This window comes from Nothoprocta perdicaria, unplaced genomic scaffold (assembly GCF_003342845.1).
Source record: "Nothoprocta perdicaria isolate Ctin4 unplaced genomic scaffold, notPer1 scaffold_141, whole genome shotgun sequence".
Lineage (NCBI taxonomy): Eukaryota > Metazoa > Chordata > Aves > Tinamiformes > Tinamidae > Nothoprocta > Nothoprocta perdicaria.
In genome coordinates this window covers 781821-799485 of record NW_020454550.1, presented here as the reverse complement: position 1 = coordinate 799485, position 17665 = coordinate 781821, and the positions used below count along the sequence as shown (strand labels likewise).

General features: G+C 36.5%; 1 protein-coding gene across 1 annotated transcript in view; it reads left to right on the top strand.

Annotated features, from left to right (window-relative positions):
• FAM83B (family with sequence similarity 83 member B) overlaps positions 1 to 16721 on the top strand; it is a 39580-nt gene extending 22859 nt beyond the window's left edge. Inside the window, exons 2-5 of the mRNA XM_026034293.1 lie at positions 3963 to 4127; positions 10944 to 11068; positions 14360 to 16418; positions 16455 to 16721. Of these exons, the coding sequence (XP_025890078.1) occupies positions 3963 to 4127; positions 10944 to 11068; positions 14360 to 16418; positions 16455 to 16721 (2616 nt within the window). The remainder of the gene's footprint in view (positions 1 to 3962; positions 4128 to 10943; positions 11069 to 14359; positions 16419 to 16454) is intronic.
• Positions 16722 to 17665: the final 944 nt, after the last annotated feature.

Sequence of the window (17665 nt, the reverse complement as noted above, 5' to 3'; positions counted from 1 at the left end):
AGGAGACTCCACAACCTCCCTGGGCAGCCTGTTCCAGGGCTCTGTCACCCTAACAGTAAAGAAGTTCCTCCTCACCTGGAGACGGAACTTCTTGTGCTTCAGCTTGTGGCCATTATCCCTCGTCCTATCGCTGGCCACCAGGGAAAACAGCTTGTCCCCTTCCTCCCTGCATTCTCCCTTCCTGAACTTATACAYATTAATCATATCCCCTCTGAGCCGTCTCTTCTCCAGAGAAAACAGGCCCAGCTCACTCAGCCTCTCTTCATACGAGAGATGTTCCATTCCCTTAATCATCCTGGTTGCCCTTCTCTGGACCCTCTCGAGAAGCTCCACGTCCCTCCTATACTGGGGTGCCCAAGGTTTGGAAAGTTCTCTAGGAATTCAGGTGTTGTTCAGCTGGGAATTAGGACACCCATTCAGTCTCCCCTGCAATGTTGGATTGCCTTTGTATGTGCCAGGAAAACATAGGTGCTTGCTTATGTCAAGCATAAGGCACTGGATTGTTCTGCTTTTCTCCAGCATAGTGCCATTATGTCCATAAGAAACAGAATTTGTGGAACAGGCAATTTTCTGTCCTCTTCTGTGCACTTTGAATTCTATCAGTTCTCCTCTTCCTTGCTGTTTTTCACAGTTATGTGGTTTCTTCTTACCATTAACAGGGCAGGAATAAGCTCTGCAATTTCAAAAACTGAATGTGACACACCATGGTGAAATCTTTTATTCCAAACAGCCACAAGTAGCTAATCCTACAGCTGTTACCGGTTAGGGCTCTGATCAAGGTATGCAGATGTTATGGAATACAAACTTCAGAGTAACTGCTTAGGCCTGGTCCYCTTAGCAGACCTTGGAAGCCTCGGTTCCTTACTGGCTTTCTTTCCCCAAGCTCAGTATTCCTCTCTGCTGAAAAGTAAGCAAGTGTATAGGTAAAAATACCCAAGAATTAAAAACTAAGGGAAGACAAATTTCAAAACCAGCGTATTCTAAGGAATCCACTCTATTTTGAAGTTTACACTTTGTAAGCAAACATCTGGTTTGAGTTATGCAAGTCAGTTTACAGAAATGACTTCATCTTTGGGACTGTTATCTCTTATCACTGTATATCATATACATTGTTCAATTTGGCAGTCTTCTTCCTCCAGCAATTGAGCTTAATTATGTTTGTGTTGACTAGATGCACCGAGTGTTGCTAGGAATGACTGAGCTGATTTAATGAGGGCTTCCTTTGTGACCAGCCTTAGGTCTGCAGGGGACAAAAAAATGGATGAACAGTCAGTGGTCAGATCATGTCCATGGCTTTGGCTGCACTTCCTTAGATCTGTGAGGAATTTTCAGCTTTTGCAAGGTTTAGCCTTTAGGATACAATGCCTATTGAAAGTCTGACAGTAAAACCAGCTTTTTTTTTTCTYGCAACACTAGTTTAGTACCTTGTAGAAATCACTACAGAATTTCCAAGATAACTGATTTAAGATTAATTCTAGCAGTGAAGACAAAGAGGAGGCCCCTCTTCATCTTTAGGAGGTAGTATATATCTATATCTTCAACAAAAGTGATTATTTTTGCTATTGTCCACATGCAGCACTCTCATGTCATCGACTTACTGGCCTGCTTGCATATTTGTTTATTTGTGTCTTCTTTTCTTTGTAAAAACAGATATGTCAAAGATAGATATTTCCATCATAGTCCATTTTTTTCATCATAGTTCCATTTTTTTTAAATTTATTTTATTGCTTATTCTTTTTTCCTTCCATTCCATCTCTGTTAATATTTAGTCAGTTAATGAAGTCTTCTGAAGGTTCACTTCCAGTATATTAGACTTCATAACCACAAACCCTACAAACAGGTTAACATATCAGATTATTAGATTCCTGCCAAAGGAGAATGTCAGAAGGGATTTTGAAGGATGTACTGATGACTTTGAATATTTCATGTATTTACATCAGTGTACTTCGATGAATCTATTCCAAGTGTATCTCTTACATTTTTGTGGATATCTAATGAGCAACAATTTTTATGGATGCGATGAGCAAAAGTTTATGAAAGCTCTGAAGAAAAGGAAAGGTTAAGAAGTTAGGGAGTTGAGAAGGAGAGGCTACAAATACATAGTGAAACAAAACAAAACAATTATTTGAGCACAGAACTGCTTCTTTGATCTTTTTGCTTGATCTGTTTTGGCAGATTTCTGGTCAGACATAAGTGAAGCAAAACAGATAAATAAGTAGTGTTGCCATGTTCACTTAACTTTGCCTATTTCAGAAAGAAGACCAAGCAGAAGGAGCAGTCTAAAAGTGATTATATTCTTACAGTCAGGATAAACTTATGTGTTTGTCATGGTTTCCTTTCAAATTTAGGTTCAGAAATAATTTGCATTCTTAAGAATCACATTCAATGTTATTTTCAAAACTCGTTAAAATTAATTATGTAGTACATATGTTATCTATATTTTTGAAATCTATGATTTTGAAAATGATTTCATGCTATTCAGTTCCTCTTCATCTGATGAATTTGTAAATATTCCTTCTACTTACAGGTAATATGCTATGGTAAAGATCAAGTCTGCTAATTTTTAATGCTTAAGGAGTTGTGAAAGCCTTATCTTTTTAACTTTCTTAATGAAAATGATTATTTACTTTTATTCTTTTTCTCCTAGAACAGCTGTCTAAAAGACATTAATGTTTGCAGTGTAGAAAGTGCATATTTGGCATAAGTGAGTCTTTTCTAAGCAGGCAGGATTCAGATGACTGACTGCAGAAAAAACTTGTGGTGTGTGCAATATCATTTGCTTAATTTTGTGAAGGAGACAAATATTTCAATTCTAGATGAAAATTAGTGATTGTAACTTAACAATTACAATGTTACAATTAAGGTATGGAGAGTTTAAAACATGGTGATACTGGTAAAGCAAGGTTTTGTCAAGCCTGCCCTGATACCTGTGAAAGGCATCATTTGATTTGAATTTGTATGAGCATCATAGAGCATGTCACATCAAAGATGCCTCACTAGAACTTTCTATGAAGAATCTAATGGATAAGAATATTATCTTTTAAAATTACACAGACACCTGTTCATGTGTTATTTCCTCTGACATTTCATTCCAAATTGCTGATGGCAAATTAAAAGTCTGTTGTCTCCAAAATACCATTAGCAGGACATTGTGATTTTTTTTGTTGTTTTTTGTTTTTCCCAGTCAGAAATACCTATTATTTTTAGTAATTGAATGTAATTCAATTCCAGTAATTGCATATTGAAAAGTTCCAAAGCTTGATGTTAAGCATTTTCTGATCTCCCTAACCAACTAAGGAAGTTTCATCCAAATGAGTGTGCTGAATCAGCATGAATCCTAGAGTTTACTCCTAGATCCTAAATCTAGGATCTAGGAGTTTAGGAGTTTAGGAGTTTAGGAGTTTAGGAGTTTAGGAGTTTACTCCTAAATCCTAGAGAATTTACTCCAGTTTTTCAATATCTCCTCACTGATTCCTTCAAACTCTTGTGCTATTAGCTTCATAAAAGATGATGAAAACCCTGAACAGTATTTAAATTAAGATGAACCAGCTCTTTGTACAAGAAATGTATTCAGATTTTCATTTTTGGACTTACACTGCAACTTTATATTATGATGCTTGCATTTTTTCTCTCCGAGTATTAGTGTTTCCCCATTTCTCCATTTCCTCTTTCCCACTTAGCATCCTTTTTCTCACATACCACCCATCCTGATACACCTCCACAAAACAACCTTTTGACAGACTTTGGTGCATGTGAATAATGTCACACATGCCATGAGCTGACTTTTCAAAAAGACGATCCATGATCTTCAGAAGCCTCCAAGGTTAAGTTGTGCCACATGGAAGATATTAGAACTTTTGTATGGGTAAAAATATTAGTCTGTGAGCTGTGTGCTACAAACTTCAGTGGATAATATTACATATGAATTTATACAATGCAGTAAATGTGTCTTTTTCATGCAGGTCATTGCCATAGTTATGGATGTGTTTACAGATGTGGATATCTTCAGAGAAATTGTAGAGGCATCTGCCAGAGGGATTGCAGTGTATCTCCTGCTGGATGAGTCAAACTTCAGTCACTTTCTGAAAATGACAGAGAAACAAGGCTGTCAAGTTCAGAGACTCAGGGTAAGACTTCCTCTTTTAGAATGCATGTGCATTCACTACTCATTCCTCTGCAATCCACTTAACAGGCATTATTATTTTAAAAGTGGTTATCAAATACTGCTTTTTCAAAATAGCTCTAAATCATACAAATGTTGTTTTCTTTAGAATGATTTTAATCTTTTTCATTTGTTTCACAAGAAGTGTATTGGTTAGAATTGCAGAATTTCTCGCATGTTATTTAGAAAATTATTTCGACTAATATCTTAGGCATCCCACAGCTTTGAAAAACTTAGCTTCTTGTTTGTTATTCTCTAAAATCAGCCTGTAAATAGAATAATAAAGATTGTGTAAATTGCTTAGAAAAATAAAATGATTTACTTCATTTTATGACCCTTTCATATTACAGTAATTATATCTGAAAATACTTTATATTTTATTTTAGAAATGTTTTCCTGAAAATCCATATTGTTGTATATTTGCCTTCTATAGAGAGCTTTTTAGAGATAGAGATACTTATAGAGATATYTTTATGTGTGCAGTGTGTAATTTTCCGCAGTGAGAAGGATAAAGGAGAGTGCTAATGTTTACATTTTTCACATGCTGTTCGATACCACCTTAATACTTAATAGGGAGCACAATCCAAACTGTATGCAGCACTGACCTGATATGAATACTTCATAAACACTTCTAGGTTTACTGTATTGCCAGTAGCATGGAAGACTATTGAAAATGTTCCTAGGGTATTTCCACATTTTTCTTTGCAAAGGTCAAAGACTTCTGCGTTTGAAGTGTAGAATAGCTCCAGTCACGATTCCTTGTTTCTCTAATTGGTTAGGRCATGTTTGCTCCCAGGAAGAATGTTATAAAAGCTCTTCTTAGCATTTTGATTTTAAGAACCCAGTTCAAAAATCAGATAGGAAGTGTGTTTGTGAGCATAAAAAGAGCTTCTTTTCTTAGAATATCCAAATAAACTTGTATTTTGCATTTCTTTTTCCTCTGGAACGTTGACTTACACTCTTAAAATTTTGACCACACAGATTTCCATGCTTGTTCCTTGTATATGGGTGTGTGGGATTGCCCTCTGGTGGCCTAATAAACAGATCTATGGCAACTTTTGAAAAGAAAACATCCCAACTACATTACAAGTCTGTAAAAACTGGTAGTGATGGCTTTCACATAGTCCTATTTGGCAATAGTGCCTCCTGGATGTCACCTGATATGCCACCATTTGTGGGTTATTTGGGTTAATTAGGCCACAGAGGCTGCCAGAAGTGCTCTGTGTCTGACTTGGGTTTTGTCTTCCCCAAATAACATAAATTAGGAGCACTTCTAGAGAYATCCAGGACAACCATAAAGCTAAACTAAACTAAAATTCATACTTCAAATGGTTTACCCAAACTATTGTGAAGTACATCAGAAAAAGGAAAATTATGTGCCAAATAACAAAACAGTAATCCTGTTGTGTGCCATGGTTTTAGTTTCACTTGTGGCAAAGGTACTTTACTGTGAAGGTGTGAGGGTGACAGAGCCCTGGAACAAGCTGCTCAGGGAGGTTGTGGAGTCTCCTTCTCTGGAGGTCTTCAAAACCTGCCTGGATGCCACCCTGTGCCCCGTGCTCTGGGTGTTCCTGCTTGAGCAGGGGGACTGGACTAGATGATCTCTAGAGGTCCCTTCTAACCTTGAATATTCTGTGRTTCTGTGAAAGRTCTTTGAGTTGATGGGCTACTCATGGATTTTTCCCACTGAGTCTCACTGGGAGAAGAGAGGTTGACCACTCACTGCCACTGTGATTATTCTTTGCCTTTCTTCAGAATGTAGAGAAACAAATACTTCGGAGATGCTTTGGGGAAACGTTCAACCCTTTCTCATATTCTTGTTGGATCAGGGTTCACAAAAACAGATCACCATAAAATTTTTGTGCTTTTGGCTTGTGACACTCCTCTACTCAGTGAAAGCAAGAAGAGGACAGAGGTATATGGCAGTATACCTCTTGTCTTTGAGAGGCAGCACCAGCAGGATGTTCTTGCCGTTCTCTGACACAATGTGGTTCAGTCATGCACAAGTATTGTAGACATTCATCGTGCCATACACTCCTACCTAAGGAGGTAGGTTGCCCAGAGAGGTTGTGGAGTCTCCTTCTTTGGAGATCTTTAAAACTCGCTTGGATGCAGCCCTGTACCACRTGCTCTAGGTGACCCTGCGTGTGCAGGGGGGTTGGACTCGATGACCTCTGAGGTCCCTTCCAACCTTGGGCATTCTGTGATTCTGTGAGTTTCCATAAAGCTGTTCTGTATTAATCCAGGCCTTCTGTGACTCTTTTCCCTTCCTTTAAAATGATAAAAAGGTGAGAAGGTGCAGTGATGAAAGAGACTGGGTTTTTGAATCTAGATGTATGATTCAATTATTTTCTCTGTGAAAAAGGAATTTATTCATAACTCCRCTTAAAATTAATTATCTGCAGTCTCAGTCCCTATCAGGGCATGTTTTTCACTTTGTTAACAGATATAACCAAAATATATATATACACACAATACATTATAATTATAGTTATTAGTTATCGTATGAATTCCATATAGAAACTGGAAGATCCTAGAAGATGTTTTTGCAATCCCTTCTACAGCATTTTTTCACATCAATTTTTTTTTTTACTTTATGTTCATCTTAGTATCTTCAGTGTATCACAAATAAAATGAAGAATTCTTCACTATCTTTTCCTATTTTTCTTTCTGCACTTTAGATTTCATTGGTTCATTGATGAGCTGTCCTGTATTTTCCCCATTAATTAATATACTTCTCTTTCTCATCCCTGTCTATCCAAATGTCCTTTGATTAGCTTCCTTGCCAGTCAGATTTTCTGTTCACATTCAGAAATTCCTTTGTGTAGAAAGATGAACAGTCATTACAGATCCTGACTTTTTTTTCAGGTGATTTTTTCAAAAGCTGTAACAGTACTTTTCCCCAAATTTCTTTATTTCTGCCACTGCAGGAAACTATGTCATAAATTTGCCCTGCAAAATGCAAAAYTGAGATAGTCCTTTGTACCACCAAAATGTTTAATTTGGTAACTTAATTTTGGATTAGAATCACTGAACCAATGTAGGAAATTGTAGTGTTGTTTAATGCCCAGGAAGTCAAGCCAGCTCCTCAGCAGATGTCAGATCATCATATTTTATCTGATGAAAGGTGAGTCAGGTGGTAGAGGCTTCAAGCTCTGCCAGAAACCTAATAACCTCTCTGTCAATTTAGAAGAATCATCTCACTACTGGAGAATATTGAAAGTAAGAAGAAACCATTTATGTCAGTATTTTTAAAGAACTGAAGGAGTTCAATTTGTTTTGTGAAATCAGCTCCCAGATATGCATTTTCAGACATGTAGTCGGAGCTGTTAATGTGTTCTTGAGAGTTCAGTCCAGGCCATTATTCCTCACCAATATTTTCAATATCAAAAATAGTTCTCCAATGCTTCCAATTATCGGTGAGATTTAGTTATTAAATAGGCTTGCACAGACTATTTGTCATATCTCTGAGAAAACTTGTGTGCTAAGGCCTTGACCCTGGTGAAGTCATTGAGTGGTCACTGAATTGGATTCTAAGTCAAAAATGGAGTTAGCTCAAAACCTACTTATCATTCCAACAGTGAACATTACCTCCTACTAAGAGGAGAGGCCCATGATAATAAATAATGCTGGTAATGATTAACAATATGAGAAAAGTGATCTTTTTCTTTAAAGCTATTGTGCTAAGTATTAGTTAGACATCCATTTTCTTCTTTGTGCCTGTTCTTGACAGCAAGTATAGGATGCATAATTGAACAGTGATAAAAACAGACTCTAGAGAAATGAAGTGCTGAATTGAAATGCTTGAAACCTGTATTTTCATTGTACTTATGTATCACTTYGGAGATTTCTTAGTGATGAAAATAAATGCAAAATGTCGAATGATACTTCCAAATGTTAAATGATGCTCCTATAGTTCTCTGTGGGAAGAGATAGGTACTGCCATACATAAAGAGAGAAATTAGAGCTTTTGTCTCCCATATATCATTTGGATGACATTCAATTGTATAGCCCTCATGGCTGTCCTTAAATTGCAGTTTGGCCATTCAGACTCAAGAACATGAACAGTCCTTGAGTCTCCTACRACTCATATTTGGAGGAGAGAGAAAATTCTATGTCTGGCTTCATGAGCCTCCTAATATATCAAATTCTCGCTTAATTTATGCCTCTGTATTTACCCACTAATTKTTACTGACAAAAAGAGATGAAAGGACTACACAGATTTTCAGTTTGACTAAGTACAGCTGATCTTATGTGCTGTGATGTGTGCTGTCAGGCTAGCCTGATTCCTACTTAATATGTAGATTTGTTGTTTTACAGTTTGCCAAGATACTGCTCTGAAGATTCGTAACCAACTCATTACTTTATCCAACAGAGGTGCAGGACACAGTAATCAGTGAAATCCTACTGGTAGTACTGTTAGTAATAAGAGTCTTGTAGCTTGAGGATAAAACCAAGCAGGAACGTGAAGCCCACCATTTCAGACAAAATGGAGCTGGCAATTCTATATGTATAGCTAAAATACTACCTCCAAATCTCCAAATCAACCCACTGTACTTTTACGTTCTCAAAATGTTGTCTGTATTTCTAGAAGTTATTCAGGCTTATTCCTGAAACCTAATCAGACAGTTTGAGTAAGGTGAAAAATACTGTGAGCTGTGGAGGAAAACGGTGTATTATGTAAAGAAATTGAGCATGTTCTGTGGCACAAGACTTTGTAATGTCATGTGTTCCAGTCTTTTAGTAGAATGACAKAGCCTGACAGGGAAAGAGCTGGTAGGATTAAGGAAGCAGGACAGAAAAGCTGCAGGAGGAGTAATGCTGAAGAAAACAAGGAAAGGTAAAAAAGGTTAAACTCAGGAGAGMAGAGGAAGCAGAATGACTAATATTCAAAAAAAGAAAATCCATSAGTTTAATGTAAATTTTATTCCTTTTTCAGATGTACCTACTTGAAATTATATTTCAAATTATGATCACCAGAGGCAAAGCTTTTTTATATGTGTATTGTAATTTGCAAGCCATTAGCTGYGGTGGTGCAGACAGCTTTCCAGATTCCCGAATGATGTTCTGTCCAGTATCAGTCAGACCAGATATCAAATCAGTAAGATTTGATATATTCCACTGATGTGACTTCAGGCCAATTATAATCTTTTACAGTTATTTGAAAATATAAAAGCTGCATCTCAAGTAACCCCTCTTCAAGTTATAAGTGACATCAATATAAATATAGTTAAATATGACAGTAAAATGTAATTAAATTATAAACTATTTATAATTTATATTATTTATATTATATTATTATTTATAAATTATTATTATTATTATTTATATATTTTATTATATTTATATTATAAATTATATAAAATTATTTATTATATATTTATTATATATAAAATTATTTATATATTTTATTTATATTATTATATGATTTATAAATTATATTATTATTTATAAATTATTTATAAATAAAAAGTAATTAGTTCTTTTCCTCACTATTTACATTTCTAAGGAAAAGTTTTTCATGTAATTACTTTTATTTGCAGTTTGAATAGTTGGTAGAGAAAGAAATTTTCTTCACAGGACTAAGTTAATTCAAAGTTCAAGAAAAACAGCACTTGGAAAAGCAAGAAAAATTTCTTTCTTCTTCAAGGTCCCAAATTAAAAAAAAAAATGGAGAAAACTGAAGAGCATAATAGTAGATTGCCAAGGCTGGTTAGCAGTCAAAGATACAACAGATACCTAATGTTGACTTTCCATACAATAATGCAAATTGGGTTGGCTTTTTTTTTGTCCTTTTTTTTTTTTTTTTTGAAACTCATCTGACTACCTACCTGCACTTTTTCTGAACCTACATATTTTAAAAAACCTGATAGCACTAATAATGTTTCTTTTATTTAATAAATTCAATATGCAAAACTAAGAATAGCAAATAAACTTTCTATCTGTTGTTTCTAGAATATTTGTAAGACATTGAAATCACTAACAGAAATATTKTAAACAATTTTAGTAATAAAATAATGTTTAACAATACATTTTAAATGCTGTCTTCATATATTTTAATTGAAATGCATTTTTTGTTCAAACACTGCATCACAAAAGTGCTAAGTAAAAACTCATCTAATGCAGCAAATGYAAGGAACTTAAATAGGTTGAGTTAGATCATGATTTGCCAGCTGAGCAGTTCTTATACGTAACTCTAGTCATTGCAAATTATCTTTGAGAAAGTTACAAGGTTCTTTGTTTTAAGGTGTGTTTTAAGATAGAAATCAAAACYATAAAATATATAGTGATTTAGAAAGTATGTATTTTTGGAAAGATGCTTTCATTTTATAGAGATTTTTTTTCCTAATATTTTGAATTACTTGTTTGGAATCAAATACAGTTCATTAAATTGTAGTGGACAGTGTATCATTACAAATTCTACAACTTCTCTGTAGAATTTCCTATGTTTTAGGCAAGTGCATGAGAAATTCCTTCAGCAATAAAGCCTCCRAGTGGCCTCTCTCTTTTGTGCCAGAACTTCATTTCTGGGAATGGTGACTGTGAAATAGGGAGATTTCACTTGTCCCTGCTCTAGCAAGCCTCATCACTCTTTTGCACGCAAAGGCAAAGCAAGGGCTTGACTTTTTGCCCAGGGAAGCACGTTTGATCAGATTTTACTGCCCAGCACAATTTAATTATATGCAATAATATACCTCTTCATACATATAGATTTTAAACTGTACAACACTAAATATAGAATATAGTATTACAATTAAAGTATTTCAATTGTCTTTTTCAGAATATGAGAGTGCGCACAGTAAAAGGACAAGATTACTATTCTAAATCAGGAGCAAAATTCCATGGAAAAATGGAACAAAAATTTCTTCTTGTTGACTGTAAGAAAGTCATATATGGTTCTTACAGGTAAGATCAAGTTACAGAGGTGCCCAACAGAGCACCAGTCATCTCAATATATGTCTACTTATTGCAAAATGTTTCTTCTGTTTCTAAAAATTATTCTGGTAAACTGTCAGCAAATCTGTTTATTTTTATGTAATTTAATAAGTTATCATAAGTATTTGCTGGTAGCTAATCTAATACAAAGCCAAAATTTGAGACCTCTCTTAGTTTTTCACAAATGAGAACTAAATGATATAGCTTTTACTTCAATTGAAGATTTGATACATAAAGATAAAGAGAAAAAAAATCTGATTTGTCCTGCAGTGCTTTAAGTAATTTTAACATCCATTSTAGAAAAAGCTAACAAAATATTTCATAAGCTCTCTTTGATAATTCCTCTTTGCAWTAATCTTCTAACACTAACATTATGTTTTTATATAATCTTCTAACATTAACATTATGTGTTTATATGTCAGTGAGGTAGATTTAGACAGTGAAGTAGATTGAGAACTGGCTGAGTGGCAGACMTCGGAGGGTGGTGATAAATGGAGCCGAGTTCCCATGGAGGTTRGAGGCCTGTAGTCAGTGGTGTCCCCCRGRATCAGTATTGGGCCCAGTACTGTTTAGCTTTTTCATCAGTAATTTAGATGAAAGGACAGAGTAGACTCTGAGCAAGTTTGCAGACAATAACAAACTGGATGGAGTGGCCAACAATCCAGAGGTCTGTGCAACAATTGTGCAAATGGCCAAGTGGCCAACAATCCAGAGGTCTGTGCAAATGGAGTGGCCAACAATTCCAGAGGTCACAGGGACCTACACAGGTTGGAGAGGAAGCTCATGAGGTTCAGCAAGGACAAGTGCAGGGTCTTGCACCTGGGGAGGAATAACCCCAGGCACCAGTATAGATTAGGCACCAGCAGCTCCGTGGAGACGGACCTGGCAGTGCTGGTTGACTCCAAGTTCACCATGAATCAGCAGTGTGCCCTCGTGGCCAAGAAGGCCAATGGGATCCTGGCTGCATCAGGGGGAGTGTTGCCAGCAGGTGGAGGGAGGGGATCCTGTCCTTCTATTCAGCTCTGGTGAGGCCGCACCTGGAGTACTATGTGCAGTTCTGGGCTCCCCAAAACAAGAGGGTCGTGGAAGTTCTAGAAAGAGTACAGYGTAGAGCAACAAAGATGATTAAGGGACTGGAGCATCTCTTGTATGAGGAAAGACTAAGTGAGTTGGGCCTGTTTTCTCTGAAGAGAAGACTGAGAAGGGATCTTTTCAACATGTATAAGGACTTGAGGGAAGAATGTGAAGAGGATGACACCAAACTCTTCTCAGTGGTGGCTAGTGATAGGACAAGGGGTAATGGGTACAAATTAAGACACAGGAAGTTTCAGCTCTGTATGAGGAAGAGCTTCTTGACCATGAGGATGCCAGAGCCCTGGAACAGGCTGCCCATGGAGGTTGTGGAGTCTCCTTCGGAGGTCTTCCAAACCCACTTGGATGCCACCTTCTGCCATGTGCTCTAGGTGTCCCTGCTGGAGCAGGAGAGTTGGACGAGATAATCCCTAGAGGTTCCTTCAACCTCAACCATTCTGTGATTCTGTGTGATTATATGGCACCCTGTAAGTGCCATATCATTTTCAAATTCAGAATTGTCTAAGTTGAAGTARCCTATATTTATATTTGGCTAAATTCCATTATTATGCTCTCCACCTTCTTTCCCAGTATGTGTATGCAGACCATAGGCTGGCAGAACTTACAGCTTTGCAGAGATGGAAATACAAATGAGTTAAAACAGGCACAATTTTGTTTCATACATTATTAGATATTTTCCTTTTTTTTCATGCTACCTCTCTCTCCTTTGATCACTGAATTATTTTCATCAGCCTGGTGGCTGGGTGTCAGATCCACAGCCACTGACTTTTACAGATTTACAGCATTGTAAGCTTTTTGCAATCTAGATGTTTATTTCCTCTAAGATGCAGCCAGCTCCAAGTTCAGACTGTCACTGATGGGGTAAGTGACAAGTTCATAAATGAATCAGTGTAAGAGAGACCAAAGAGAATCTGAAAGCTTTGACATCCACAGACAGTGTTAGAGTTTGAGACAATGTGATAGTTTTTCTCATTTCGTTTTGAAAAATAACACTGCATCAAGACCGTGTGCTGTAAGGGCTGCAATTGTCAATTTCTGTAGAAAATAAGCTTGATTGGTAAAAGAGTCTAGTGATTTTTAACAGGAAAGATGAGTCTTTATGAATTCCTACTCTCAGAATTCTCTTTAAAGTTAAGATTTTTTTTATAAAAAATTACAAAACATTCTATTCTTAATAAGTAATTCAATGAAAATAAACAGAAAAAAAACTTGTGGGTAATGATTTAATTTAATCTCAATATACTTTTACTTCTTGAAAGATACAAAACTTACAGAACAAAGTCAGTAATATTTATGTATAAATACAATAAAATATCCAGAAGGTAAATGCAATTAAGGTAAATTTAAAATTTTCCTCCACCTATTTTTTGATATGAAAGCAGTATAATAAGACAGCTTTACGGATTCCATGGTTTTAGCACCTTGACTTCAGGCTTGTTGAAAATTTCTTAATGTACTTGTTACTGTATTTGTTTTCTTTTTACAGCTATAAAGTAGCTATAAAACTGATTTCTACACTGAGGAGTTACTCCACTTTTTTTTTTCATATCTTCATCTAGTAAGAGTATGGTAGAAAACAGGAAAACATGGTTCATCTGAACATTGCACATTATTCTTAAAAGAAATGCCAATACCCAGTCTGGTGTGTGCAGTAGAAAATGTAATCTTTTTAACAATTCTGGGATGCATCTTTTTAAAATATATTTAAAATTAATTTTATTCACAATGGTGGAAACAATTCTGCATATTATTTCAAACACACTCAACGTAACCRCACAATAGCATTCTCTGACTCAGGATTGAATGTAGTGGGTCCTGGTTTCTATTGTTCTAGAGATGATTTTGTTCCATTTGGCAGTTGTACTCCAGTGCTCCACATTTGTGAATATTTTTTGCAATATCTAGTGCTTATAAGGGCAATTATGTAATAAAACACCCATTCCTCCTCTCATTGAAATCAATGGAAAGCCTCCTACTGAGTTCAAGTGGCATTAGATAAGACCTCCCAAATACAAGTTGCATGAATCATACTCAGAGTCATTTATTTATTTAAAAAGTATGTCTGCAGAATCCAAGTTTGAGGGGAAAGGTTTCTTATCAAGAGGAAACAGTACAATGCATCCGTTCAGAAGAACTGTTTCTAATGTTCATTTGTTCTTTTTTTTTCAGCTTTATGTGGTCATTTGAAAAAACGAACCTCAGCATGGTTCAAGTTATCACAGGACAGCTGGTTGAGTCCTTTGATGAAGAGTTCAGGACACTGTATGCCCGTTCTTCTGTTCCTAGTGCATTTGCCCCTGAAATAGTGCGGGTAAACAGTCGCAGGACACTTTGGGATAATGATACATACCAGCACTCAGTGTCTTCTTTAGCTTCAGTTTCTAGCCAAAGGAACCTTTTTGGCAGGCAAGACCAGGTTCACAAGCTGGATCCTGTTTACTTGAAAACTCGTGTAAGATATGCAATAAATGAAATTGATAAATATGGCTTGAGAAACCAAGCTTTTAACAAACAGCCATTTCATCCAGGTTTTAATGTGCAAAATCCAATCCAGCAGTATCAACCTAGTGAAAAAAATGAGCACTGGAAGAGACATAGCTATGCTGGAGAGAAGCCGGAAAGAACTCCTTACCTATTGCTCAACAGAGCTATGAATAGAGCCAATAATCCATCAAATACTTGGAAAATGCCATCTGATAGCCTTAGTATTGTGTCTTCRTTACGAGGAGGATATGCAAATAACTACAATGCACCGCAGCAAAGTTTTGCTGATCAGTTTTCACGACCAAAGATAAATCTCGCAGAAAGGAATTCAATTGTACGGAGATCTTTTAATGGAACAGATAATCATATCCGCCACCTGCAGCAGAGGATGCCGACCCTGGAGCACACGACAAAATCATTCCTACGTAACTGGCGAATTAAGTCATACTTAAACGATCAATCAGATTATCCAGCAGAGTCCAATGGCTCAGCTTTGGGTGACAGATACGAGGGCTATGACACAGCTGACAATATTAAAGCTCATGCCCTTTATTCTCATTCTCGTTTAAGATCATCGCTGGTGTTTCAGCCAACTCTACCCGAACAGCAGGAAGTAAGCAGCTGTGCAAGCTCTTCAAATTCAACAATAATTGGCTCAGAAGGAAGTGCAACACCTAAAGGAACATCAAATCACACCYCAAGTGTGGAAAATGGAACAGGTAGCATTTCAGAAGAGCTTAGCACGAATGTCCCACTTAAATCAGATGCACCAGTAAACCACAGAATTCATGCTGCAGACAGCACAAAACCTAGTGTAAATTCAAATGCAACAGGGGACTCACCTGTCTACTTGTACACAACACTGTGTGCAGACAAACATGCAGAAAATGCAAAGAACATTCAAAATGAAAATATACTGAAAAGGAGAAGTTTTCCCATGTTTAATTCAAAGTCTATATTAGACCCAGGTACCAACAAACAGTCATCCAGTTATGTTTACAGCACACTGAATAGGCATAGGCTTAAACAACCAGTTAGTCCCAAACTTCCAGAAGACTTACTGAAGAGCTCTAAAAGTTTGCACAGTGTGACCAACCACGTGCTACAGGAGGAGAGGAATGCCAGAGAAGAGCTGAAGAGCCCAGCTGCTACCAAGGCAATTTCTATGGCTGCTCTAGCTGAAGCCAACAAAGAGGAGTCAAGTAAAGACTGCAYGTCAAAGAAAGAAACTAAGAATTCCCCAAGTTTTCTAAAGAAAGGATCCCAGAAATTGCGGTCACTTCTTAATCTCACGCCAGATAAGAAGGAAAATTTGTCAAAAAACAAAGCCCCTGCCTTTTACAGAATGTGCAGTAGTTCTGACACTTTAGCTTCTGAGGGGGAAAATCAAAAACCAAAGCTTTCTGAGAATAAGACAGATTCTTCCCCAAGGAGAAAGAGAAATACATCATCAAATTCTCAAGGTAGCTTGCACAGAAGTAAAGAAGATGTCACGAGTAGCCCAACAAAATCTCCCAAGTCTCCCAAGTCACCCAAACCACCAAAACCTCCATCGGATGAATGCAATAAAAAGTGTCCTGTCCTGTGCCCCCTTGAAAGTAAGTTCATAGAAACTGCAGGAGATGCATCTACCCCGAGATTTAACACAGAACAAATTCAGTATCAGGATGTAAAAGAAATTGCAATGAATTCTCCTCCTGAGACTGCACCGCCCCTTCCTAGCCTACAAAGAGCAAGTTCAGTGGTACCCCAGCTGGCAAGCTCAAAACGTCAAGAGGAGCTAAGACCTCGTTTGAGTGAAAGGCGTGTTTATAGTCGCTTYGAGCCATTCTATAAAATTGAAAATGCCAGCCAGTCTGCTGGAAATGCAGCAAATAGCAGTTCACATCTCTCCGATATCAAAGGCAAACCGCTAGGGAACAATTACAGCAGGAGTAATCACATGTCCRCCTACAACTCAACTGCTTACCATCCACTGCAACCTAATGAAAATAAACTCAGAGGATTTATGCAAAAATTTGGGAACTTACTACACAAAAATAAGTAATTTTTTCTTGTTTGGGGACTGTCTGAAATTCGGCAAGAGTAGCAAAGCTGTGCATTCCTAAGTAGATAAGACTGAGGGCAACTCTTGTAGAGCTTATTTGGGTTTCTTCATGGGCTAGGACATTGGAATTAATGTACATATTTTGACATAATTATTMTAGAATTCTTATACTTAAGTCATTACAAAATTTCTTGGTCCATAAGATATGGGAGTTGTTTATAGTGTTTATATTGTAAGATTAATTTTATACATTTTCCTTGTGAAGAAAGTATRTACTAGTGTAATGTAAGATTAAGTGTAAAAGAAAGATCCTCATGTTTTTAAAGTTCAAGTAATACTTTTCCAAATATTTTCCCTATGAAAACTAGAATAGCACTAGGAATAGAGGTTTGTATCTTTTCAGCATTTATGTACTCTTTAAAATGATAAATGCAAATGTTAATGCATTACTTGCTATTTAGCCTGTAAACTCATCTTGAAAAGCTTATTTTAGGCTTTATCTTCTTACTAATTTACCAAAGAGCATCTATCAAACTGTTTGTGCCACAGATGGCTCTCACATACTTTATTAGTTTTTCCACATAATTCGGTATTATTCTGAAGTATTTGGTAAAACAGATCTTAAAGTGACCTTAATCTGAGCTTTCACAGACTTTTTTATGATTTTAAACCAGTGTGAATGTAGGATGGAAGTTGAGAAAAAAATAAACAAGATGCCTTTAGAAGAACTTACCACTAGTTTAGATTTCAGCTGGTTGATTATATTTGCATAGCATGCTAGTATTCTGTAATGTATTCTAGAAATATCTTTTGTTACAATTTTCAATTTGGTGTTTGTGAAGAAAATAATTGTCTATGGACTTCCATTTCTCAGGTAAGTTTCGGGTTTGACATGCAACGGCCTTTTTTAAATATTGGCAGATGTATTTGTAACAGACTTTAAT